Genomic DNA, 21,853 nt, shown 5'->3' on the forward strand with positions numbered 1-21,853 from the left:
CCAGAATTCCTTCAGCTCGAGGCCACCTCCATCCCAGACCTGAGACACGCCAGTCCACTGACAAGAGCCAGGCTAAATAGACACATCAAATCAAATGTTTATTTTATTTGTCACATGCGCCAAATACAACAGGTATAGACCTTACAATGAAATGCTTACTTACAAGCCCTTAACCAACAATGCAGTTTTAAGAAAAGACTTAAGTAAAAAATAGATAAGTAAAAAATAAATAAAATAAAAGTAACAAATAATTAAAGAGCAGCAGCAAAATAACAATAGCGAGGCTATATACAGGGGGTACTGGTACAGACTCAATGTGGAGGCTATATACAGGGGGTACTGGTACAGACTCAATGTGGAGGCTATATACAGGGGTACTGGTACAGACTCAATGTGGAGGCTATATACAGGGGGTACTGGTACAGACTCAATGTGGAGGCTATATACAGGGGGTACTGGTACCTGGTCAATGTGGAGGCTATATACAGGGGTACTGGTACAGACTCAATGTGGAGGCTATATACAGGGGGTACTGGTACCTGGTCAATGTGGAGGCTATATACAGGGGGTACTGGTACAGACTCAATGTGGAGGCTATATACAGGGGGTACTGGTACCTGGTCAATGTGGAGGCTATATACAGGGGGTACTGGTACAGACTCAATGTGGAGGCTATATACAGGGGGTACTGGTACCTGGTCAATGTGGAGGCTATATACAGGGGGTACTGGTACAGAGTCAATGTGGAGGCTATAGACAGGGGTTCTGGTACAGAGTCAATGTGGAGGCTATATACAGGGGGTACTGGTACAGACTCAATGTGGAGGCTATATACAGGGGGTACTTGTACCTGGTCAATGTGGAGGCTATATACAGGGGGTACTGGTACAGACTCAATGTGGAGGCTATATACAGGGGGTACTGGTACAGAGTCAATGTGGAGGCTATATACAGGGGGTACTGGTACAGACTCAATGTGGAGGCTATATACAGGGGTACTGGTACAGACTCAATGTGGAGGCTATATACAGGGGGTACTGGTACAGACTAAAGAGTCAATGTGGAGGCTATATACAGGGGGTACTGGTACAGAGTCAATGTGGAGGCTATATACAGGGGTTCTGGTACAGAGTCCATGTGGAGGCTATATACAGGGGGTATTGGTACAGAGTCAATGTGGAGGCTATATACAGTGGGTGCTGGTACAGAGTCAATGTGGAGGCTATATACAGGGGTTCTGGTACAGAGTCAATGTGGAGGCTATATACAGGGGGTACCGGTACAGAGTCAATGTGGAGGCTATATACAGGGGTTCTGGTACAGAGTCCATGTGGAGGCTATATACAGGGGGTATTGGTACAGAGTCAATGTGGAGGCTATATACAGGGGAGTATCGGTAAAGAGTCAATGTGGAGGCTATATACAGGGGGTTCTGGTACAGAGTCAATGTGGAGGCTATATACAGGGGGTATCGGTACAGAGTCAATGTGGAGGCTATATACAGGGGGTGCCGGAGTTAATGTGTGGGGACATTGGTTAGTCAAGGTAATTGAAGTAATATGTACATGTAGGTAAAGTTAAAGTGTGTATGCATAGATAATAAACAGAGAGTAGCAGCAGCGTAAAAGAGGGGGGGGCGCAATGCAAATAGTCTGGGTAGCCATTTGATTAGCTGTTCAACAGTCTTATGGTTTGGGGGTAGAAGCTGTTAAGGACCCTTTTGGACCTAGACTTGGCCCTCCGGTACCGCTTGCCGTGCTGTAGCAGAGAGAACAGTCTATGACTAGGGTGACTGTAGTCTTTGGCAATTTGACACTGCCTGTTATAGAGGTTCTGGATGGCAGGAAGCTTGGCCCCAGTGATGTACTGGGCCGCACGCACTACCCTCTGTAGTGCCTAGCGGTCAGTCAGGATGCTTTCGATAGTGCAGCTGTAGAACTTTTTGAGGATCTGAGGACCCATGCCAAATCTTTTCAGTCTGCTGAGGTGGAATAGGCGTTGTCGTGCCCTCTTCACGACTGTCTTGGTGTGTTTGGACCATGATAGTTTGTTGGTGATGTGGACACCAAGGAACTTGAAGCTCTCAACCTGCTCCCCTACAGTACTGCACTGCACTGCACACACACAAACACACATACACATGGGCACATACACACCAGTGGCGGGCTCATTGTAATGGCTGGAATGGTATAAATGGGACAGTATCAAACACATAAAACATATGGAAAGCACATGTTTGACGCAGTTCCATTTTTCCATTCCAGCCAATACAATGAACCTGTCCTCCTATAGCTCCTCCCTCCTACACACACACTAACACACAGAAATACATTAGCTGTACAATGAGCAAAGGATGGCCTCTGCGTGACTGGGACTCCTATATACCTGCCCAGCACATACATACACACGTACGCATGTTTCCTCCTTCAACTCCTTTCTGGCTGTTTGTCAGAAGGGGCCCAGAGAGCAGTGTGTATGGTGAGGTTGTGTGTGTGTGTGGGGGGGGGCACTGAGAGCACTTATATAATCTCTGTTTGAGTCATTGTCCTTACAGAAAGACTCAGAGAGTCTGGGCAGGGAGTGAAGTGAAGGGTCCTTGAGGGCTGAACGTGTGAATAGGTTGTTAGATCATTCAACAGAGTGTTACAGTCTGACCCTGTCTGTGAGAGAATATACTGTCTATGTGCTTCTGTAGGGTCCTGGGCAGAGCACTGACAAAGACACTGACAAATGACGATGACAGTACGTTAAATCTAGGCTTTGGTGCCGAACCCTCCCACCTCAATTCCCCTCGCCACTGGACAACAACCAACGTAGTGATGATGATGATGAACATTGATCCCTCCTGTCAATCTCAGCGGTCTGCCATGCCAGTCATCATCTCTCCCACATACCTCTAATGTGGATCCTGATACAGAGATTGGCCGTCAGACTCAGTTATACTCATTCACCGCAGACAGATACCGCAAACAGGAGCCTACATATGGATGGATGATTATCATGATGATAAATGACGCATGTTGATTATGACTATGTGGGTACTATTGATTATGATCAATCAACAAGTGCCCAACTGTCCTCCTGAAATCTGGCGCCCCACTCAACGAGTTTCTCACGTGGTGTACGCACGTCAACAACTTGGAGGTGCTGGGTATGTAAAATAAAGTCATGAAAAATGTCCATCAGTGAGCTGGTACTGGATCTATCTTCATTTCATGAGCACACACAATCATACAACGGTACACATTCAATCCAAGCAGCAGCTTGTGTTGGACTAAAGAAAGCAAATAAAAACTGTCATTCACAAAAGACTCATTCAGACACAAATACTAATCAAACAAAATGGCTTTATTGTTGTTAGCGGGTTGTCATAATGTTGGTCAAAACTAAGGTTATATTCACATCTTGTAGGTTTTTCTTAGACCTACTGCAGTGTGGTTCAGCTGTGGCTACTGTAAGAGGCAGACAAGAAGAGAAGAAATAGTATCTAGAGCTGACGGGTGAAGACACGAAGGCAAAGCAGAGGGAAGGGAGATGTGAAAGAAACTCAGGCACATTAGAAGACGGTTACGGTTTGTCTTTAGTGAAGAATGAAAAGCAGTCTGTAGTCACCATCTGTACTGAATGGTAGGTGACAGGGGTGTCAGTTTGTTTATGTCAGCAGGGGTGCTAAGCAGAGGGAGAGAGCTGGGATTAACAGTTAGTGTTTTGACAGCCACCCGCCAACCCTCTTCCTCTCCTCTCCTCCAACCCTCCTCCTCTCCTCCTCTCCTCCTCCTCTCCTCCTCTCCTCCAACCCTCCTCCTCTCCTCCTCTCCTCCAACCCTCCAACCCCCACCTCCACCTCCAAGCCCCCCTCTTGGAGAGGGCTGTCATCAGGGAGACACCATGTAACCCCACCTGCTCCACCAGCACCAAGCTATCTCAGCAACACCTTCTTTTGTGTCTCTCTACAATCACTGACACTCCAGAGATGGAGCTGGGGGAGGAACAGGGGATTTCAGAGGTAAGGGTCTCGTCAATACTCCCTGTATCACCTCCATCCTGTCCCTCTCACCCCTGGTGCATAAGTGGATATGCCCAGGCACCGTTCTAGTGTTAAAATATTATGTTGCAATGAAACAGTGGAACTAGAGACACTGCATCCAGAGGGGGGAGAGAAATAGATATGGTCCTTGGCCCTAGAGGAGAGTTACGTCAGCTTCTTTCTTTTCACCAACAGTTCTGCCAAAAGCACTGTCATTCACACGTCATCTTCCTTGTCTGAGACCCATCCTGTCCACTGCTAACCCCAGCAACTGTACTTTACTCTTGACTTCTCAGATCCACTCAAACCACACAACTTCAGCACGACCCCTGCCACTAGCTGAATAACAATCCCTACATTTCAAGGCCTCCTCTCTGGCTACTATCCAAACACAATGAGAACATTTCCCACTCTGATCTGTCACTATTATGAGCTGAACAAAATATACATTTCCAAGCATTAAGTCTGTTAATCAGGAAGGGTAGTAGTCCAAGACCCTTCCTTCTAAGGTGTATGGCCACACTTCCCAGCACTAAAGCCTATCTCCAGTTACAGCAATACAAAAATAATACTTTTTTGGCTAAAATGCTAACAAGGACGCAATGAGGGATTTTTATTTGTTTCAACAAAATGCAAAAAAAGTATTTAATGATGTAGCATGGTCTGGGGGTGATGATGAAGAGGGGAGGAAGGGGATGGTGAGGTGGTTGCAACTGGGGGGACTTTGAGGTTTGGAGAAGAGGGAGGTGCCTGGTCAGGAAAGGGTATCATTATCATGCAAGGCCTCTAAGCGTTACTGGGGAGTGGGGACAGTATGATAGACATATAGCTAGCACCATTTTTGTCCTTTAAGGACTGTCAGGAATCTCCTTCCTCTCAGCTGTAGACTCCTTAATGATCTGAAACACAGAGCAGGGAACAGGGCATGTTGGGTTGTAGATGCCAGCAGTAGGGAGGGACTGTCTATAAGTGATCTGAAAGCTTGTGAAATTGCATGTATTGAATTATACAATGTAGCATGCTGCCCTCTGGAGGAGCTAAGCAGGAAGCAAGCACATTCACAAATCTGATATGGGAATAAATCCCCCATGGACTCATTCAATGGTCTATGATGTTCTACATACCTCCCCGTCTCTAGTCTCCACAGTCCGCACTATGATGCTCCTCTTGACATGGGCCTCTGGAGAGAACTTAGTGTCCATACTAGTCTCTATACTCAGGGAGAGGGTGAGAGAGACGTTTAGCTTTCAGATGCCCATGAATCCAGTCAGAGCCGAATCCTAACTTCAGATTTATGCATCAGCACATCATTCATATGACTGGGGTAAATTATTAAATGCCATGATAGACTACGCTAATATATCTGGGTCAGAATACCCTTACTCACCTCTGAACTGCAGGTTGGAGAAGCTCTGCATTGGAACAGTGATCCTGAGGAAGAGGAAGAGAGAGTATCAGTAGCTACCAGCCACCACCTATTGTATTTTCTTTCTTCATCACACTGTCTCCTCCCGACCCAGCTCATTAGATCCACATTCGTTTTGTTCCACTTTATTCCCTCCAACACCCTCTCTCTCCTTCCCTCCTCCCTCCTCTCTTCCTACCTTCTACCCTCCTTCCTCTCCACCCTCCTCTCCATCCACCATCCTCCTCCCTCTCCACCATTATCTCCTCACCTGCTCTCCTCTCCCTCCAGCAGCTTCCTGTAGGTAGCGATCTCTATGTCCAGGGCCAGTTTGACATTGAGCAGGTCCTGGTACTCCTGCAGGTGTCTGGCCATCCCCTCCTTCAGAGTCTGGATCTCCTCCTCCAGATGACCCACCGTATCCTGGTAACCAGCCGTCTCTACGGAGAAACGGTCCTCCATCTCACGCAGCTGCTGCTCCAGAGACTCATTCTGCAGGAGAGGAGGAAGATAGGGAGAAGGAAAGGAAGGGGGAAGAGGTTTGGAAAGAGATGAAAGAGGAGAGGTGGTTCAGTTAGAGAGGGGAGTCATGGAACTCATGGTCTTCTTATGTCTCATTGTTGATACATCACACTCTGCTCTGATTGGACAACTCACTGTTCCACGGAGCGCCTCCACATCACAGGTCATGGCCTGGAGTTGCCGGCGGTACTCGTTGCCCTCCTGTTTGGCCAATCGCAAGGCGTCTGCATTCCGAGTAGCTGCGTCGGTCAAGTCGGCAAACTGTGCATAACAACAAAAGGAGAGACAGGACAGTTTAAAAGTCGGCATCTTATAGTGTGTTGTCAATGTGTGCATTGTGCAACACCTGGCTGTATGCATGTTTATCTGTATGGTAGTGTGTCTCCCTGTGCCTGTACAGTAATGTAGGTACATGTACAGTGCCTTGCGAAAGTATTCGGCCCTCTTGAACTTTGCGACCTTTTGCCACATTTCAGGCTTCAAACATAAAGATATAAAACTGTATTTTTTTGTGAAGAATCAACAACAAGTGGGACACAATCATGAAGTGGAACGACATTTATTGGATGTTTCAAACTTTTTTAACAAATCAAAAACTGAAAAATTGGGCGTGCAAAATTATTCAGCCCCTTTACTTTCAGTGCAGCAAACTCTCTCCAGAAGTTCAGTGAGGATCTCTGAATGATCCAATGTTGACCTAAATGACTAATGATGATAAATACAATCTGTGTGTAATCAAGTCTCCGTATAAATGCACCTGCACTGTGATAGTCTCAGAGGTCCGTTAAAAGCGCAGAGAGCATCATGAAGAACAAGGAACACACCAGGCAGGTCCGAGATACTGTTGTGAAGAAGTTTAAAGCCGGATTTGGATACAAAAAGATTTCCCAAGCTTTAAACATCCCAAGGAGCACTGTACAAGCGATAATATTGAAATGGAAGGAGTATCAGACCACTGCAAATCTACCAAGACCTGGCAATCTAAACTTTCAGCTCATACAAGGAGAAGACTGATCAGAGATGCAGCCAAGAGGCCCATGATCACTCTGGATGAACTGCAGAGATCTACAGCTGAGGTGGGAGACTCTGTCCATAGGACAACAATCAGTCGTATATTGCACAAATCTGGCCTTTATGGAAGAGTGGCAAGAAGAAAGCCATTTCTTAAAGATATCCATAAAAAGTGTTGTTTAAAGTTTGCCACAAGCCACCTGGGAGACACACCAAACATGTGGAAGAAGGTGCTCTGGTCAGATGAAACCAAAATGGAACTTTTTGGCAACAATGCAAAACGTTATGTTTGGCGTAAAAGCAACACAGCTCATCACCCTGAACACATCATCCCCACTGTCAAACATGGTGGTGGCAGAATCATGGTTTGGGCCTGCTTTTCTTCAGCAGGGACAGGGAAGATGGTTAAAATTGATGGGAAGATGGATGGAGCCAAATACAGGACCATTCTGGAAGAAAACCTGATGGAGTCTGCAAAAGACCTGAGACTGGGACGGAGATTTGTCTTCCAACAAGACAATGATCCAAAACATAAAGCAAAATCTACAATGGAATGGTTCAAAAATAAACATATCCAGGTGTTAGAATGGCCAAGTCAAAGTCCAGATCTGAATCCAATCGAGAATCTGTGGAAATAACTGAAAACTACTGTTCACAAATACTCTCCATCCAACCTCACTGAGCTCGAGCTGTTTTGCAAGGAGGAATGGGAAGAAATTTCAGTCTCTCGATGTGCAAAACTGATAGAGACATACCCCAAGCGACTTACAGCTGTAATCACAGCAAAAGGTGGCGCTACAAAGTATTAACTTAAGGGGGCTGAATAATTTTGCACGCCCAATTTTTCAGTTTTTGATTTGTTAAAAAAGTTTGAAATATCCAATAAATGTCGTTCCACTTCATTATTGTGTCCCACTTGTTGTTGATTCTTCACAAAAAAATACAGTTTTATATCTTTATGTTTGAAGCCTCAAGTGTGGCAAAAGGTCGCAAAGTTCAAGGGGGCCGAATACTTTCGCAAGGCACTGTATATGCAATAGCCCAAGCTTTCTGATATGACCTTGGAGCGGTACCACTCCTCCGTCTCCTGAATGTTCGAGGAGGCCACGGACTCATACTGGACCCGGATGTCCCTCAGAGCAGCGGTCAGGTCTGGCTTGGACACGTCCACATCCACATGGACCTGCTGGGCCATCAGCTGCTCCTGCAGCTCACGCAGCTCCTATAGAGAACCAACCACAGGCTTACAGGTTAAAGGTCACCTCTTTCACTCTCTGAATATTCACTATTTACTAATATTCACTATTTACTTCAGAGATAGAAACAGAGGTTGGTCAGTAAGGACTAGAGATTGCCATAGAGACAAGGGGAAGCTGAAGCTCACCTCCTCGTGGATCTTCTTGAGGAAGGCAATCTCATCCTGCAGCGCGTCTATCCTCCTCTCCAACTGGACACGGTTCAGAGATGCCTCATCCACATCCTACACACAGAGAATCCTTAGGTCAATGTGACCTGTATATTCCTCACATAAAAACACGGGCTGTGAAGATCACATGCAAACAGGGACATGGTCAATAATAGTTAAATTGATACAAATTATGAGAGAAATGACCTCACCTGTCTAAAGGCGTTCAAGTTGCTCTCTGCATCCTGTCTAAGAACCATCTCATCTTGCAGTCTGATTGAAAGAGAAAGGGAGAGTGAGGAAAAATAGAAAACAGACAGATAAAAGGAGAGGCAGTGTTAGGGTGCACACTAAGTCCACTCATTGGTCACGTAAAGAGGATCCATGCACCTCAGATAAAACATAGTTTCAACCTATTCTCTATTGATACAAAGTCAATGAATCCCAGTCATCATCCCACCAATGACCCAATATATATGATCATGTTTTCCATCCAGAAAAGTGAAGGGATCATGATCAGGATATGATTAAATGTGACAATGTATGAATATCCTTGTATACATAATGACATGAACTGATGATAAGGACTGTGTGTGTACCACTTGTCTTCCATGCTGCAGTAGCAGAGTTGGCAGTAGGTGGGCTGAGCTCAGTTGAATGTAGAGCGTACACATCATTAGCCATTCACTTCTAACGGAGGCGGAGTTCACGCATTCAGAATGGAGCCAAAACACACACACACGCACAAACAAGCACACACACACACGAACACGCACAAACAAGAACCCACACGGGAACACGCGCGCACACGCGCGCGCACACACACACACACACACACACACACACACACACACACACACACACACACACACACACACACACACACACACACACACACACACACACACACACACACACACACACACACACACACACACACACACACACTTACAAACTCCATCTGCCACTATCTGCCCCACACTGAAACACACATGCTCACACACCTTCTAACTCAGATCTGTCATTCTTCAGAGACTGATGAATTGGTGTTAGAGAGTAGAGTTGGGAAACCAGCAGGAAACACGACCTGACCTCTAACCTTGTCAACCTTCACCATCGATACCCATGCTGTGCTCTTAGAGGTGAAAAGCAGATGTGTGTTAATGTTTTTTTATATTAGCTTTGGTGCTAACACACGTATGTGGTGAATTTTCAAAACTCTTAGTACCAAACTAACACTTGTTAGTTATATTCAAAACCTTTTATTGTGCACTCATTTTGTTTGGAGACATCTTTCACCAAACAACCATTGATATAAATATAAGCTTACTATGAAATTGATTTAATCACCAAAACAGAACATAATGATATCTTCTCAATTAAGTTGTTTTAACGACCAGTTAATGACAAATTGCCATTTGAATGTACATTACACTGTTTTCACATCAGGCAATACACTTGCACTACCCATCAAAATTTACTGAATAATTTCTATCCCATGTGTGATAAAAAGTATGATCATGAAAGATATCTTTCATAATCATTGATGCAAAAATAAATGTATTGTTCAGATATAATTACAACATAGGTGTACTGTAACCAAATGAAAGAAATGAAAGAAACAGAATGTTTAGCATTAGCTTGCATCAAGCCTGTCTTGAGCACTGTTTCACTTTTAAATTCCCAATATTTAGAAAAAAACGGACGACTTTAGTTAAGGCTGGGAATGTCAATACAATCAAACTAGCAAGGGCAGTTTTAATGATCTAAAGTTGTGCTGCTGCTACTGCCTGTAAACACACAGTCCAGTTCGAAGTGAATGATGGCAGGCCCATGTGGCAAATGGCTTATTTGCATATAGGCCTACTGTAACTCTGATTGGTTATGGCGCACCGGTCTGCGTAGACTCCGGGCTTGGACGAGACAGATGTTTCTTGGGTTTTTTATTTACTGCAGTGCCTATTAATTGTCCAAACCCACTCTATATTGCTACAGAATTTTTACAAATGCCTTACTATACGTCATTCCCAAACATTCTATAAATTGAAAAATTACCATATCTAAATACTTGCTTGTCCGATAAAAAAAAGGTGTAATATTCTTCCTGGGGGTGTATATGAACAGATGTCAGTTCCACCTTAAGGCAGAACAGGTCTGCGCAAAGTATAGTGTCATTGTTTTCAGGGAGGTATGACCATGACGATAGGAGGGACAGGAGGCAGACTCAGGCCAAGGGCAGGGCAGCCACCTGAAATGCCATACAAAGGCAAAGAATCTGAGAAAAATGGCTTTAAAGTCTTTTTTTACTCTCCAGCCAAATGTGTTGTAGGTCGATAAGTGATAATGCACTGATATATTATCTTATTATAACCATGACCACTTACCTGACCTATGACCCCTGAAATGCTGATACTGCACTCTGCCTTTGTATGACAAACAACTATATGGGTAATGCAAAAGAAAAGTACAGTATCTACAATCTAAATGTGTTTATCAAACCTTTTGACTGTCTCATGGTGTGTGTGACGGCATGTCATGATCGGGATGGCCTGAACTCAGAGCCCGATAGAATACCAAGGCAAACTGCAGGAACTTCACTTAGTAACTTCACTTACTGCTGTTTGCGTTGGTTCTTACGTGGATATTGTAGTTACTGCACATTTGAAACTCAATTTTCTTTGAAAACGGAAGATAATTGAACCAGGACACTACAAAGCCTGATTTCAGTCTTAACTCAATTTGACCAAATGTGTAGTTACCGCTGTTTTCCATTGTATGACAGAGAACATCTCTGATCTTGTCAATATCAGATTCTAAATGTTTTGCAGTAAAATCCTAATAGTCAAATCAAATCAAAGTGTATTGGTTGCGTACACAGATTTACAGATGTTATCGCAGGTGCACAAGTACTGGTACCCATTGTGTAATTTTTCTCTTTTTCTCTCTGCATTGTAGGCAAGGGACCATAAGTAAGTATTTCACTGTTAATCTACACCTGTTATTTAAGAAGTGACAAATACAATTTTATGTTATTTTATTTGTGCAGCAAAATGCTTATAAAATGCTTATAAATGCTTCATCATCATAATAGTACATTATAGTATATATATATTTATACTTTACAAACATACTTTTTCATTATCTAGTTCTCTAAAACTGTAAAAAAATGTAAAATCTATAGGTTTACCAAACGGTTAAGTGATTATCAATTAAGAGCAGTCGGTTAATAGTAAAATGTTATTTAAAAAATGAGAAGACAATCATAGCAAAAGTAAAGTGAGCATTGCATTGTGAAAAGCAATTACTTTAAACGAACATGTATTTCCAGATGAAACACTAATTAAGTTTGGTAAAAAAGTGACTGTATGATTTGATGTTGTACTCACTCAATTGAGTTGAGAAATGACTACCTTTCTCATGACGTGGTTTGAGTTCTGTACTAAGTGTTGTGAAAATCTACCACATTCTGCACCAAAGCAAATGAAAAGATCTGTATTCAGAGAGCAGTGACACTCACACACACGCGTCTCTGATCCATAGTATACACAGGCTCAGAAACCATTACACACTTAGATGTTCCCTTTGTCCTTTGCAGCAACAGAAAAGCACCCTGGGAAAACATAAGCCATAACCTCATAACTATAAACTATGCCACTTAAGCAATAAACCAATAAACATGACGAAGAAGTGTGCATTTGACCAATGAGTGTTAAGGGGGAGGATCAGGCAACAACAGAACATCTGCCAGGCTCCCTGGTCTCTTTGTGGAAATCAGCTCTATTGTGTTTCCTCCATTCCTCCACACTCATTGAATGGCTGTAGGGGTCTGGTCACGATCAAGTTTAGAAAGAGGGACACCCATTGAGTAACGCCTTCTCAGAGCACAGTGTTTTCAATAACTAACAAGCCAAAGCATCAACTGAGCAATTTTATCATGTAACACGATATCCAGTTATACTGAACTGTGTTATGTCAACTATCCACTTGTTGGTTTTAGACTGTAGCAAAGATTCCAATTCAAAATTAACATATTGACCAATACACATGCCAAACACTAGGAATCCACTAAATCAAATTTCGAATAAACGTTTAAGTGGACAGACTGCTGAAGCAATTAGAACTCCACAATATCAATTGGAACTCCAAAATACTAAAACAAAGCAGACTGATCAATGCTCAATTGTATTGATGGAAATGAGACTGCCTCATTCTCACCTCTGTTTGAGCGTGGCCACGTCAGCAGCCATGTTGTCCCTCTCTATCTCCAGCCGGGCCTTCCCAGCGCTGAGTCCGTCCACCTGCCTGCGCAGCTCCCTCAGCTCCTCCTGGAAGATGTCCCCCAGACGGCTGGGCTCCTTCCCCCTCAGTTGGGTCAGCTCCGTCACCAGCACCGTGTTCTGCTGCTCCAGGAAGCGCACCTTCTCTATAAAGCTGGCGAAGCGGTCGTTCAGACCCATCATCTCCACCTTCTCGTTGGTGCGCGTCTCCCGGTACTGGGCCTTGAGGAGTGAGTCAGCCGAGAAGTCCAGCCGGTTCCCAGGGGTCCCCAGGAGCAGGGCCCCTCCAGCCGACCCCAGGGAGAGACGGGAAATGGTGCTGGAGTGGGTCAGGTGGCGGGGGGTCCCATGGAGGGAGAAGCGGCTGGAGGAGAGACTGTTGAGCCGCACGCCCCCACCCACGCTGCCGGCCCCCTGGGGCCCGAAACGCTTCCTGTAAGACGACAGGACTCTCTGACTCTCCATGGCTGGAATGAAACCCTGTCAGGGCACACACATGCCTTTTATAGGGATAGACATCCCCCATCCTGAGAGAGAGTACACAGGGAGGGGCGGGAGGGAAGGGCCGGTCACTGAATAGGACAGAGAGAGGGACAGACAGAAAGAGAGAGTTAGAGACAGACAGAGAGAGAGAGAGAGAGAGAGAGAGAGAGAGAGAGAGAGAGAGAGAGAGAGGAGGGTGGTTTATGTGACACTCAAAAGCTGTGTGCCAGGTATTGTTTGTGCTCATCCACTCAGCTACAAATGTCTCCTGGACTTTCTCTCTCTCCCTCTCTCTCTCGTCCTTGTTTGAATAGGATTTGGTGCAACAGAGCTTGGCTACCAAATCAAAGCTGCCTCCCACACATGCTCAGTCACACAGACACAGATGGGGACAGAGTGTGATTGAAAGGGAAGAAAAGAAGCAGGGAGGTGAAGGAATGAGATCTCTTTTCCTCCATCCCTGTTAGTTGGTGACTAATAGGGTCAGAAAAAGAGAGGGACAGAGAAAAAGGGGACAGAGAGAGGGTCAGATAGTAGCTGTGTTCTTGTGTGGCACTCTGTCTCGCTTGGCGTCCAAAATATCCCACTAAGCACTCCAGATTTATTGGTATTCCTCTGATTGGCTCGCGCCACTCTGTGTGTGACAGCAGCACCGTCTAGGAGAGTCTCACACCCCATCCCTGTTCCTCTGCTCCTCTTTAGTCTTCTCCTTGTCGGAGTCAACATGGGAATGAGTACAAGTACATAACACAGCAAGAAAATATCAAGTTAGTTCAGGTTGCCTCTCTTTCTTGTCTTATCTAGGTACATCAAATAGAAGTCAAGAACAGTTAATCAATTATTGAATATCTCCATTGACCACAGTATCTCCAAACTATTGTGAGATACTGAAGACAAAAGTAGGAGAGTAAACAGAGGGGAGTAGAAACAAAATAACATTATAATAGCTAAATGGCATTATTAGATTAACTCTTATTCAACAGCTGACCTGCATATCAGTATGCGAAAATCATACTGGGAGAAAAACAATTTAATCATTGTCCTTGTAGTCATGGACACATAATAAAAGCCACTGTACTAAACAGTCAACAAATGACACCATTACAGTGTGCTAGCCGATTGGAGAAGCTTTGGGGCCACAGGGCTGAACAGTAGCAGCTATACATCTCCACCTCTTTGCCCCCCCCCCCTGGAGTTTCTGACCATGATGTCACTGACAGGCTACAGATGGATACATAAGACCTATAGGGCACATCTATCAGTGGGTTGGAGGGCTTCTCTTTGGACGGACACACAGCCACACACAGGAGCATGGCAACATAACACACACACATTATTAATCCATCACTATCACTACCATTATTAACTGTGATCAACTACAGAGGAAGCTATGGGTCAGAGGATGGGCCAGTAAGACCAGAGGCAGCCAGTTGGATTGCAGCCTCTTAGCAACAATACGACCACTCCCTCTTCCTCAAGTCACATCTCATAAAGCCCTGTTGTAAGTGATGGCAGCTCATTCAATCAGACTTAATGACTGCTTAGCCTGAAAAGAGGGCAATTGGACCTGGAGAAAGAAGTCTGTGTTGGGCATGGTCAAAAAGCCCAACGAGTTCTGGGTACCTATCCAAAAAACAATACGTATGGCAAAGTCAGTATTAGGTTACTATAAAAGGGAACACCTGGTCAGTTGTACAACTGAATGCATCTTCCACATTTAACATAAATCCTCTGAATCTAAGCAGTGCCTTAATTGATGTCATCAGCACCCAAGAGAAGTTGTTGGGGATGAATTACCTTTCTCAAGGGCAGAATGACAGGTTTTTCAACCTTGCTGGCTCAGGGATTCAAACCAGCAACCTTTCAGTTACGAGCCCAATGCTCTTAACCGCTAGTCTATCTGAGGGTGAGGCAGTCTGTGAGTTATTAGATAATTGAAACTGTCACAGGACTCCAGCAGAAGGATGGTTGGAGAATGGGGGGATGGGACGTAAAACCTAGTCTGAACCCGACAAACCAGCAGCCAGTCCGTTACGAATCAATTTCCATCCATTGTCATGGCAACCCCAGGGCCAGTTACTTCAAAACATGTTAAACTCTTGTTGACTCTCATCTAATAGAGATGTGACTCTGGGATGGGATGAAGCCTTATATAAACATCCACAGCTATTATACAGTCATGCTGCCCAGATATGATCCTAACATGCACAAACAACCAGGTCTATGATCTCTCAAGCTACTATACCAGCAAGATCCTAGGGCCTTTTCCATCCTGCTCGCCTCTGTTCTCCCTCTCCCCTCCAACCAACTCTGGCCTTGCAACAGGTAGTAAAACCCACATTGCAGACCATAGAAACCCTCTTTGCTACCAAAACACTCTGTAAAAAGAAATGTGGAGCCAGTGGGAGCCAGTGAGACTGGCAGACTGTAAATACAGAAAACAACAGAGTGACTTGAATTCCAATTGGTCCCTGTTGATAGAGGTTAACTGAGTGGGTCCACTGTAAGTCTGGCTGGATGTGTTGTTTTAAAAGCTTCCATCTAGCAGGATTAATAATGTGGTCTCAGCATTAAGGTGACACTAATTGTATCGCCCCCTGGATTTCTGAGACAGTCACTGTGGTTGCCTCAGATCTGGTCACTTAGGCAATATCTGTCAGAGGAGAAACATTCAGAAAGAGAGAAAGATGGAAAGAGACAAGAGAGGGAGAGAGGGGGAGAGAGAGAGAGAGAGAGAGAGAGAGAGAGAGAGAGAGAGAGAGAGAAAGAAAGATATAGAGAGAGAGATTGGTCAGAGTGAAAGAGGGTGTCCCCCTCTCTCCTCTCAGAGCCACTGGAAGGCCAACAAAACATCTGATTCCTGTGGGGCAACATGAGGAGGAGCCCATCTCATTTGCAAGGAGCAGAAGAAAAGGCGCCTTGCCTGGGTGTTGAGCAGAATCTTAATGCTGTTCCTCCAGACTGATCTCCCTCCAGAACCACAGGGACGGCCAGCTCTGTTTGCCTGCACACAGCTCCCCCCACCTCACCATTCGGGCCTTTTGGACCCTTTCTTTTACTGCCGGTTTAAACCCCTTTCCACTCTCTCCTATGGGAACTACCCTACCTCAGACCCCCTTACATCCCCAGCCTCCTCTCTATGCCAATGAGCACACCCCAAATTCTGACCATTCAGCTGGATACACCTCATCCCCCACCCACAACAAAACTCACACAGCAGCCCCTCCTTCTCCACTAGATTAAGCACGCCCCATCAACTCAATGATATGGGCCCCTAGTCAGCTCAATCACGTATAAATCCCCCCGTCACATGACATAATCTTAGTCCTCACATTGAGCTCAGGGACCCGGGACCCCATCTCTTAAAGAGCCCATTGATAACAGCAGAGCCTGGGGAATGGGGGTCCCAGTGACCCATGGGTCTCACCTCAACTCACACACACATACTATGCCCACACACAGCATGCAGTGTACTAATCACTGATGTACAGTATCACTGATGAACAGTATCACTGATGAACAGTATCACTGATGAACAGTTTTAACTGATGAAAAGTATCACTGATGAACAGTTTTAACTGATGAACACTATCACTGATGTGCTTTATCACTGATGAACAGTTTTAACTGATGAACAGTATCACTGATGAAAAGTATCACTGATGAACAGTTTTAACTGATGAACAGTATCACTGATGTGCTTTATCACTGATGAACAGTATCACTGATGTGCAGTATCACTGATGTGCAGTACCACTGATGTGCAGTACCACTGATGTGCAGTATCACTGATGATTAGTATCACTGATGAACAGTATCACTGATGTGCAGTACCACTGATGTGCAGTACCACTGATGTGCAGTATCACTGATGAACAGTATCACTGATGAACAGTATCACTGATGTGCATTATCACTGATGTGCAGTATCACTGATGAACAGTATAACTGATGAACAGTATAACTGATGAACAGTATCACTGATGTGCAGTATCACTGATGTGCAGTATCACTGATGAACAGCATCACTGATGAACAGTATAACTGATGAACAGTATCACTGATGTGCAGTATCACTGATGTGCAGTATCACTGATGAACAGTATAACTGATGAACAGTATCACTGATGTGCTGTATCACTGATATACAGTATCACTGATGAACAGTATCACTGATGAACAGTATCACTGATGAACAGTATCACTGATGTGCAGTATCACTGATATACAGTATCACTGATGTGCAGTATAACTGATGAACAGTATCACTGATGTGCAGTATCACTGACGTGCAGTACCACTGATGTGCAGTATCACTGATGTGCAGTATCACTGATGAACAGTATCACTGATGTGCAGTATCATTGACGTGCAGTACCACTGATGTGCAGTATCACTGATGTGCAGTACCACTGATGTGCAGTACCACTGATGTGCAGTATCACTGATGTGCAGTACCACTGATGTGCAGTATCACTGACGTGCAGTATCACTGATGTGCATTTTCACTGATGTGCATTATCACTGGTGTGCATTATCACCGATGTACAGTATCACTGGTGTGCATTATCACCGATGTGCATTACCACTGGTGTGCATTATCACTGATGTGCATTACCACTGATGTGCATTATCACTGATGTACAGTATCACTGATGTGCAGTATCACTGACGTGCATTATCACCGATGTGCAGTATCACTGATGTACAGTATCACTGATGTGCATTACCACTGATGTGCAGTACCACTGATGTGCAGTATCACTGATGTGCAGTACCACTGATGTGCAGTATCACTGATGTGCAGTATCACTGATGTGCAGTACCACTGATGTGCAGTAACACTGATGTGCATTATCACTGATGTGCAGTACCACTGATGTGCAGTATCACTGATGTGCAGTACCACTGATGTGCAGTAACACTGATGTGCATGCTAGCATTAGCACAGGTCCTCTCAGGTATGATGGGACGTAGTATGTAGTTGTTAGTGTTGGAAGGTGCAGTTGTGAAATCGTAATATGCCAGATGTGGCTGCATAGGTCCAGTCCCCGCTGGTGCCCCTGTGTGTGTGTGTGTGTGTGTGTGTGTGTGTGTGTGTGTGTGTGTGTGTGTGTGTGTGTGTGTGTGTGTGTGTGTGTGTGTGTGTGTGTGTGTGTGTGTGTGTGTGTGTGTGTGTGTGTGTGTTGAGAGCTTAACTGGAGCAGACAGGCAGGCTGAATCACTGACTATGACTCAGCACCACTGGGTCCAAACTGAGTGTAGTCACAAAGCCTGGGGAGCCAGTTTAGCCTCTGTCCAGCAGTCTGCCTGTCAGCACTAATGCTGGGCCCCAGCAGCCCAGAGAAATACCTAACAAATAGAACTGCATAACAAACAGACCCAGACACATAGCACACGAAGAAAACCACATACCTTCCAAACACTACCACATATCACAAAAACACTACCACTGACCACAATAACATACTGAGTACAATAACTCACTGACCACAATAACACTAACAGTGACCACAATAACACTACCACTGACCACAATAACACTACCACTGACTACAATAACAATACCACTGACAACAATAACACTACCACTGACTACAATAACACTACCACTGATCACAATAGCACTACCACTGACCACAATAACACTACCACTGACTACAATAACACTACCACTGACCACAATAACACTACCACTGACTACAATAACACTACCACTGATCACAATAACACTACCACTGACTACAATAACACTACCACTGACCACAATAACACTACCACTGACTACAATAACACTACCACTAATCACAATAACACTACCACTGATCACAATAACACTACCACTGACTAAAATAACACTACCACTGACCACAATAACACTACCACTACCACTGACTACAATAGCACTACCACTGATCACAATAACACTACCACTGACCACAATAACACTACCACTGACCACAATAACACTACCACTGACCACAATAACACTACCACTGACTCACAATAACACTACCACTGATCACAATAACACTACCACTGACCACAATAACACTACCACTGATCACAATAACACTACCACTGACCACAATAACACTACCACTGATCACAATAACACTACCACTGACCACAATAACACTACCACTGATCACAATAACACTACCACTGATCACAATAACACTACCACTGATCACAATAACACTGATCACAATAACACTGATCACAATAACACTGCCATTAACCACATCAACAGACCTGCAGGCCACATGGAGCGGTGCATTGCAGGTGTAGGGGAAGGTTATGTAACTGCTATCAGATCCTGGTAGTCAGGGGCCATGGGTCAGATCCACAGGAAGAAAATGGAACAAGCAGCATGCTAAAACACACACAGAGAAAGTGCATCACCAGAAAACAAAGCAATAAAGTATTATCTGCATCCATCCCCTTGTCACAGTAACTAAGAAAAGGAACCTTTGTTGGGTCCAAGCTTTCCTCTGTCCCATGGCCACACAGATTAACAGAGCTCTCTCCGCCTCCTCTTCTGTCTTAAAGGGAGGGAGAAAGAGATGGAGCAAGCATCAGTCGGGCTGCTTCTTTCTCCCAACAATGAGCTCTATTCAGTGAGATGTTCTTTTATTTACTGGACTGGGCCAGTCTGACTTTCCAACCTGCTGGCTGCTCAAAGATAATGAAGACACACATGGACAGACTAGCCAGTGTCTCCCAGAGCCACTGGCCCAAAAACATCTTCTGCAATACCAAACACACCTCCATCAGAGCGGTGTACATGACTGGAACGTACAACAAACATTACGCAAACAAACAAATAAGCAGGTCAGAATATTGGACCAGAGACAAAGAACATTTATTTGTTTTTGAAATTAGGCACTCAAAGATATAGAAAAACAATGTCATTTAACATACTGTTCCTTTTTCTACGTAAATACATTTGATAAACTGGAGTGACTTTGCACTGCAAGTCCCCTGTCATTAAACATACTCATTTATACATTTACATACATGTATATATCTAAACGTTTAACTCCTGTTTCATTTGCTTACCCCAGGGTTCTTCTGTTAACAGAAACATTTGTTTTGGCTCTTTGTATATAACAGGACCATTTCTAATACTGAACTGATTCTTAGCTGCCTTCTTTAACATCTAGCAGCCACATGATATCCATTTGATTCACTTGTGAAAGTATTTTAGAGCCAGTAACACTGAAATAAATGGAAATAAATGGAAAATAAAACTAAAAAAGGTCATTGTAGAAAGCCCTTTGCTCAGTGTGGAGGGACCCAGACATTGGGCACCGGTCGGTCTCTCGAACCCTGAGCTAAACAAAGTCGTCATGTTGGGTGGAACCCCGGTCTCTGGCATCTACCTGATCAGAACTCCTCCATCACTTTCCTGCTCAGCTCAGTCTAACTAACACACACATTCAGCCCCTCTGCTCTGCAAGAATGACACTAAGAGAAGGTCATTCTGGTGAGACATAGCATTCTAGTGCATACTCTTAAAATTACACTTCACACACTTCCCCTCTATTTCCCACACATCACGCCAGCAAGGAGAAATATGGAGGAACTTCAGCAGCCTTAAAATCCTAGGCGGTGGCCTTGTTAATGAAGTAGTGAAACTGTGAGAGGTTTGACAGGGCAGTCCAACTGGAAGGGTCCAATGGAACAGTGTTGCCATTTAATAAAGCATGGACCATTAGACATAATATATTCTACTGGAGCTAGGAATGTGGATATGTTTCTTGTTTTGGAGCAGAGACCAGGTAAGATAGCCAGAGGTCATTTTCCACCCAAAGTGTTTCACTAATAAACCCCAATGTTGTAATTTCTGCAAAACCAGCTGCTTTAACAATTTATCATTTCGAACGGCAACATTTATCTCATAGGTCTAAATGCATCCTCATTAGATTTCAAATTGTCTAGAGTCAATATATAAAAAATATATTTATACATATATATTTGAATATAAAAATTCAGGAATGGATGAACATAGGGATTTAAATAAAAGTGAAAGAAATGTAATATTTAAAGTTTAAAAAAAAAGTTAATTTCGTAAGGCGAACAATAACCAACAACATTAATTTTACATAAAAGTGCATCTGACTCAAATGAATCCTAAATGGCAGATTTCCACTGTTTGGAGTAGCGTTTTCCTAGATACACTTGTCAACACATAGAAAGCTGGTAAACCTAATGGCAACTCACTTTCAAATCAAGGCATTAGGATTGTATTTGTCTAAGACTAAAATAAAATATCTCTTTCAATCACAAAGTACAATATCATTTGTAATATTGTGTAGTTAGCATATCCTCCAACCAAACTGGAAACCAACCCCTTCATGAATGAAATCGGTCATTTTTGGTACATTTTTGGAAAACCCTGGGCTGTGATACTGAGGGGCTGCAGTGGAGAGTTGGAGTATAAGGCACAGTCATCACAATGGTCTACTGTGAAGGTCATAATGACAACACAAAAACACTGATGGCTCTAGTTCCATGTTGTATGGTGAGGACAGGACAGATCAGCATGGGCTTCCATCAGGGACTGTGAGTCTTCAAAAGAGCATCAAGAGGCACTTTCTCAAAAATACAAAGAATATCAGAGACGGATCAGAGGACAAAGTGAAAAATTAAATCCATCCCGTCTCTATAACACTGAGTGGTGCATCTGTTGGTTTCATCAGTTACCATGTTGAAGCACT

At 44.0% G+C, this 21,853-nt stretch overlaps 2 protein-coding genes across 2 annotated transcripts in view; both read right to left on the minus strand.

Moving 5' to 3' along the window:
• Nucleotides 1-3,838: 3,838 nt before the first annotated feature.
• gfap (glial fibrillary acidic protein) lies at nucleotides 3,839-13,135 on the minus strand. Its single transcript, XM_024433636.2, has 9 exons — nucleotides 12,586-13,135; nucleotides 8,583-8,643; nucleotides 8,350-8,445; nucleotides 8,026-8,187; nucleotides 6,090-6,215; nucleotides 5,704-5,924; nucleotides 5,415-5,458; nucleotides 5,152-5,237; nucleotides 3,839-4,926 (listed from the first exon to the last, which is right to left on the minus strand). The coding sequence occupies exons 1-9, from the start codon at nucleotides 13,110-13,112 to the stop codon at nucleotides 4,876-4,878; spliced, it is 1,374 nt and encodes a 457-aa protein (XP_024289404.2). The 5' UTR covers nucleotides 13,113-13,135; the 3' UTR covers nucleotides 3,839-4,875.
• A 6,836-nt stretch (nucleotides 13,136-19,971) lies between these two features.
• LOC112259007 (mitogen-activated protein kinase kinase kinase 3-like) overlaps nucleotides 19,972-21,853 on the minus strand; it is a 24,099-nt gene continuing 22,217 nt past the window's right edge. Inside the window, exon 17 of the mRNA XM_042307089.1 lies at nucleotides 19,972-21,853. This exon is cut by the window's right edge and continues 935 nt beyond it. The gene's annotated coding sequence lies outside the window, so the exon portion shown is untranslated.

This window comes from Oncorhynchus tshawytscha, linkage group LG27 (genome assembly GCF_018296145.1).
Source record: "Oncorhynchus tshawytscha isolate Ot180627B linkage group LG27, Otsh_v2.0, whole genome shotgun sequence".
Classification (NCBI taxonomy): Eukaryota; Metazoa; Chordata; class Actinopteri; order Salmoniformes; family Salmonidae; genus Oncorhynchus; species Oncorhynchus tshawytscha.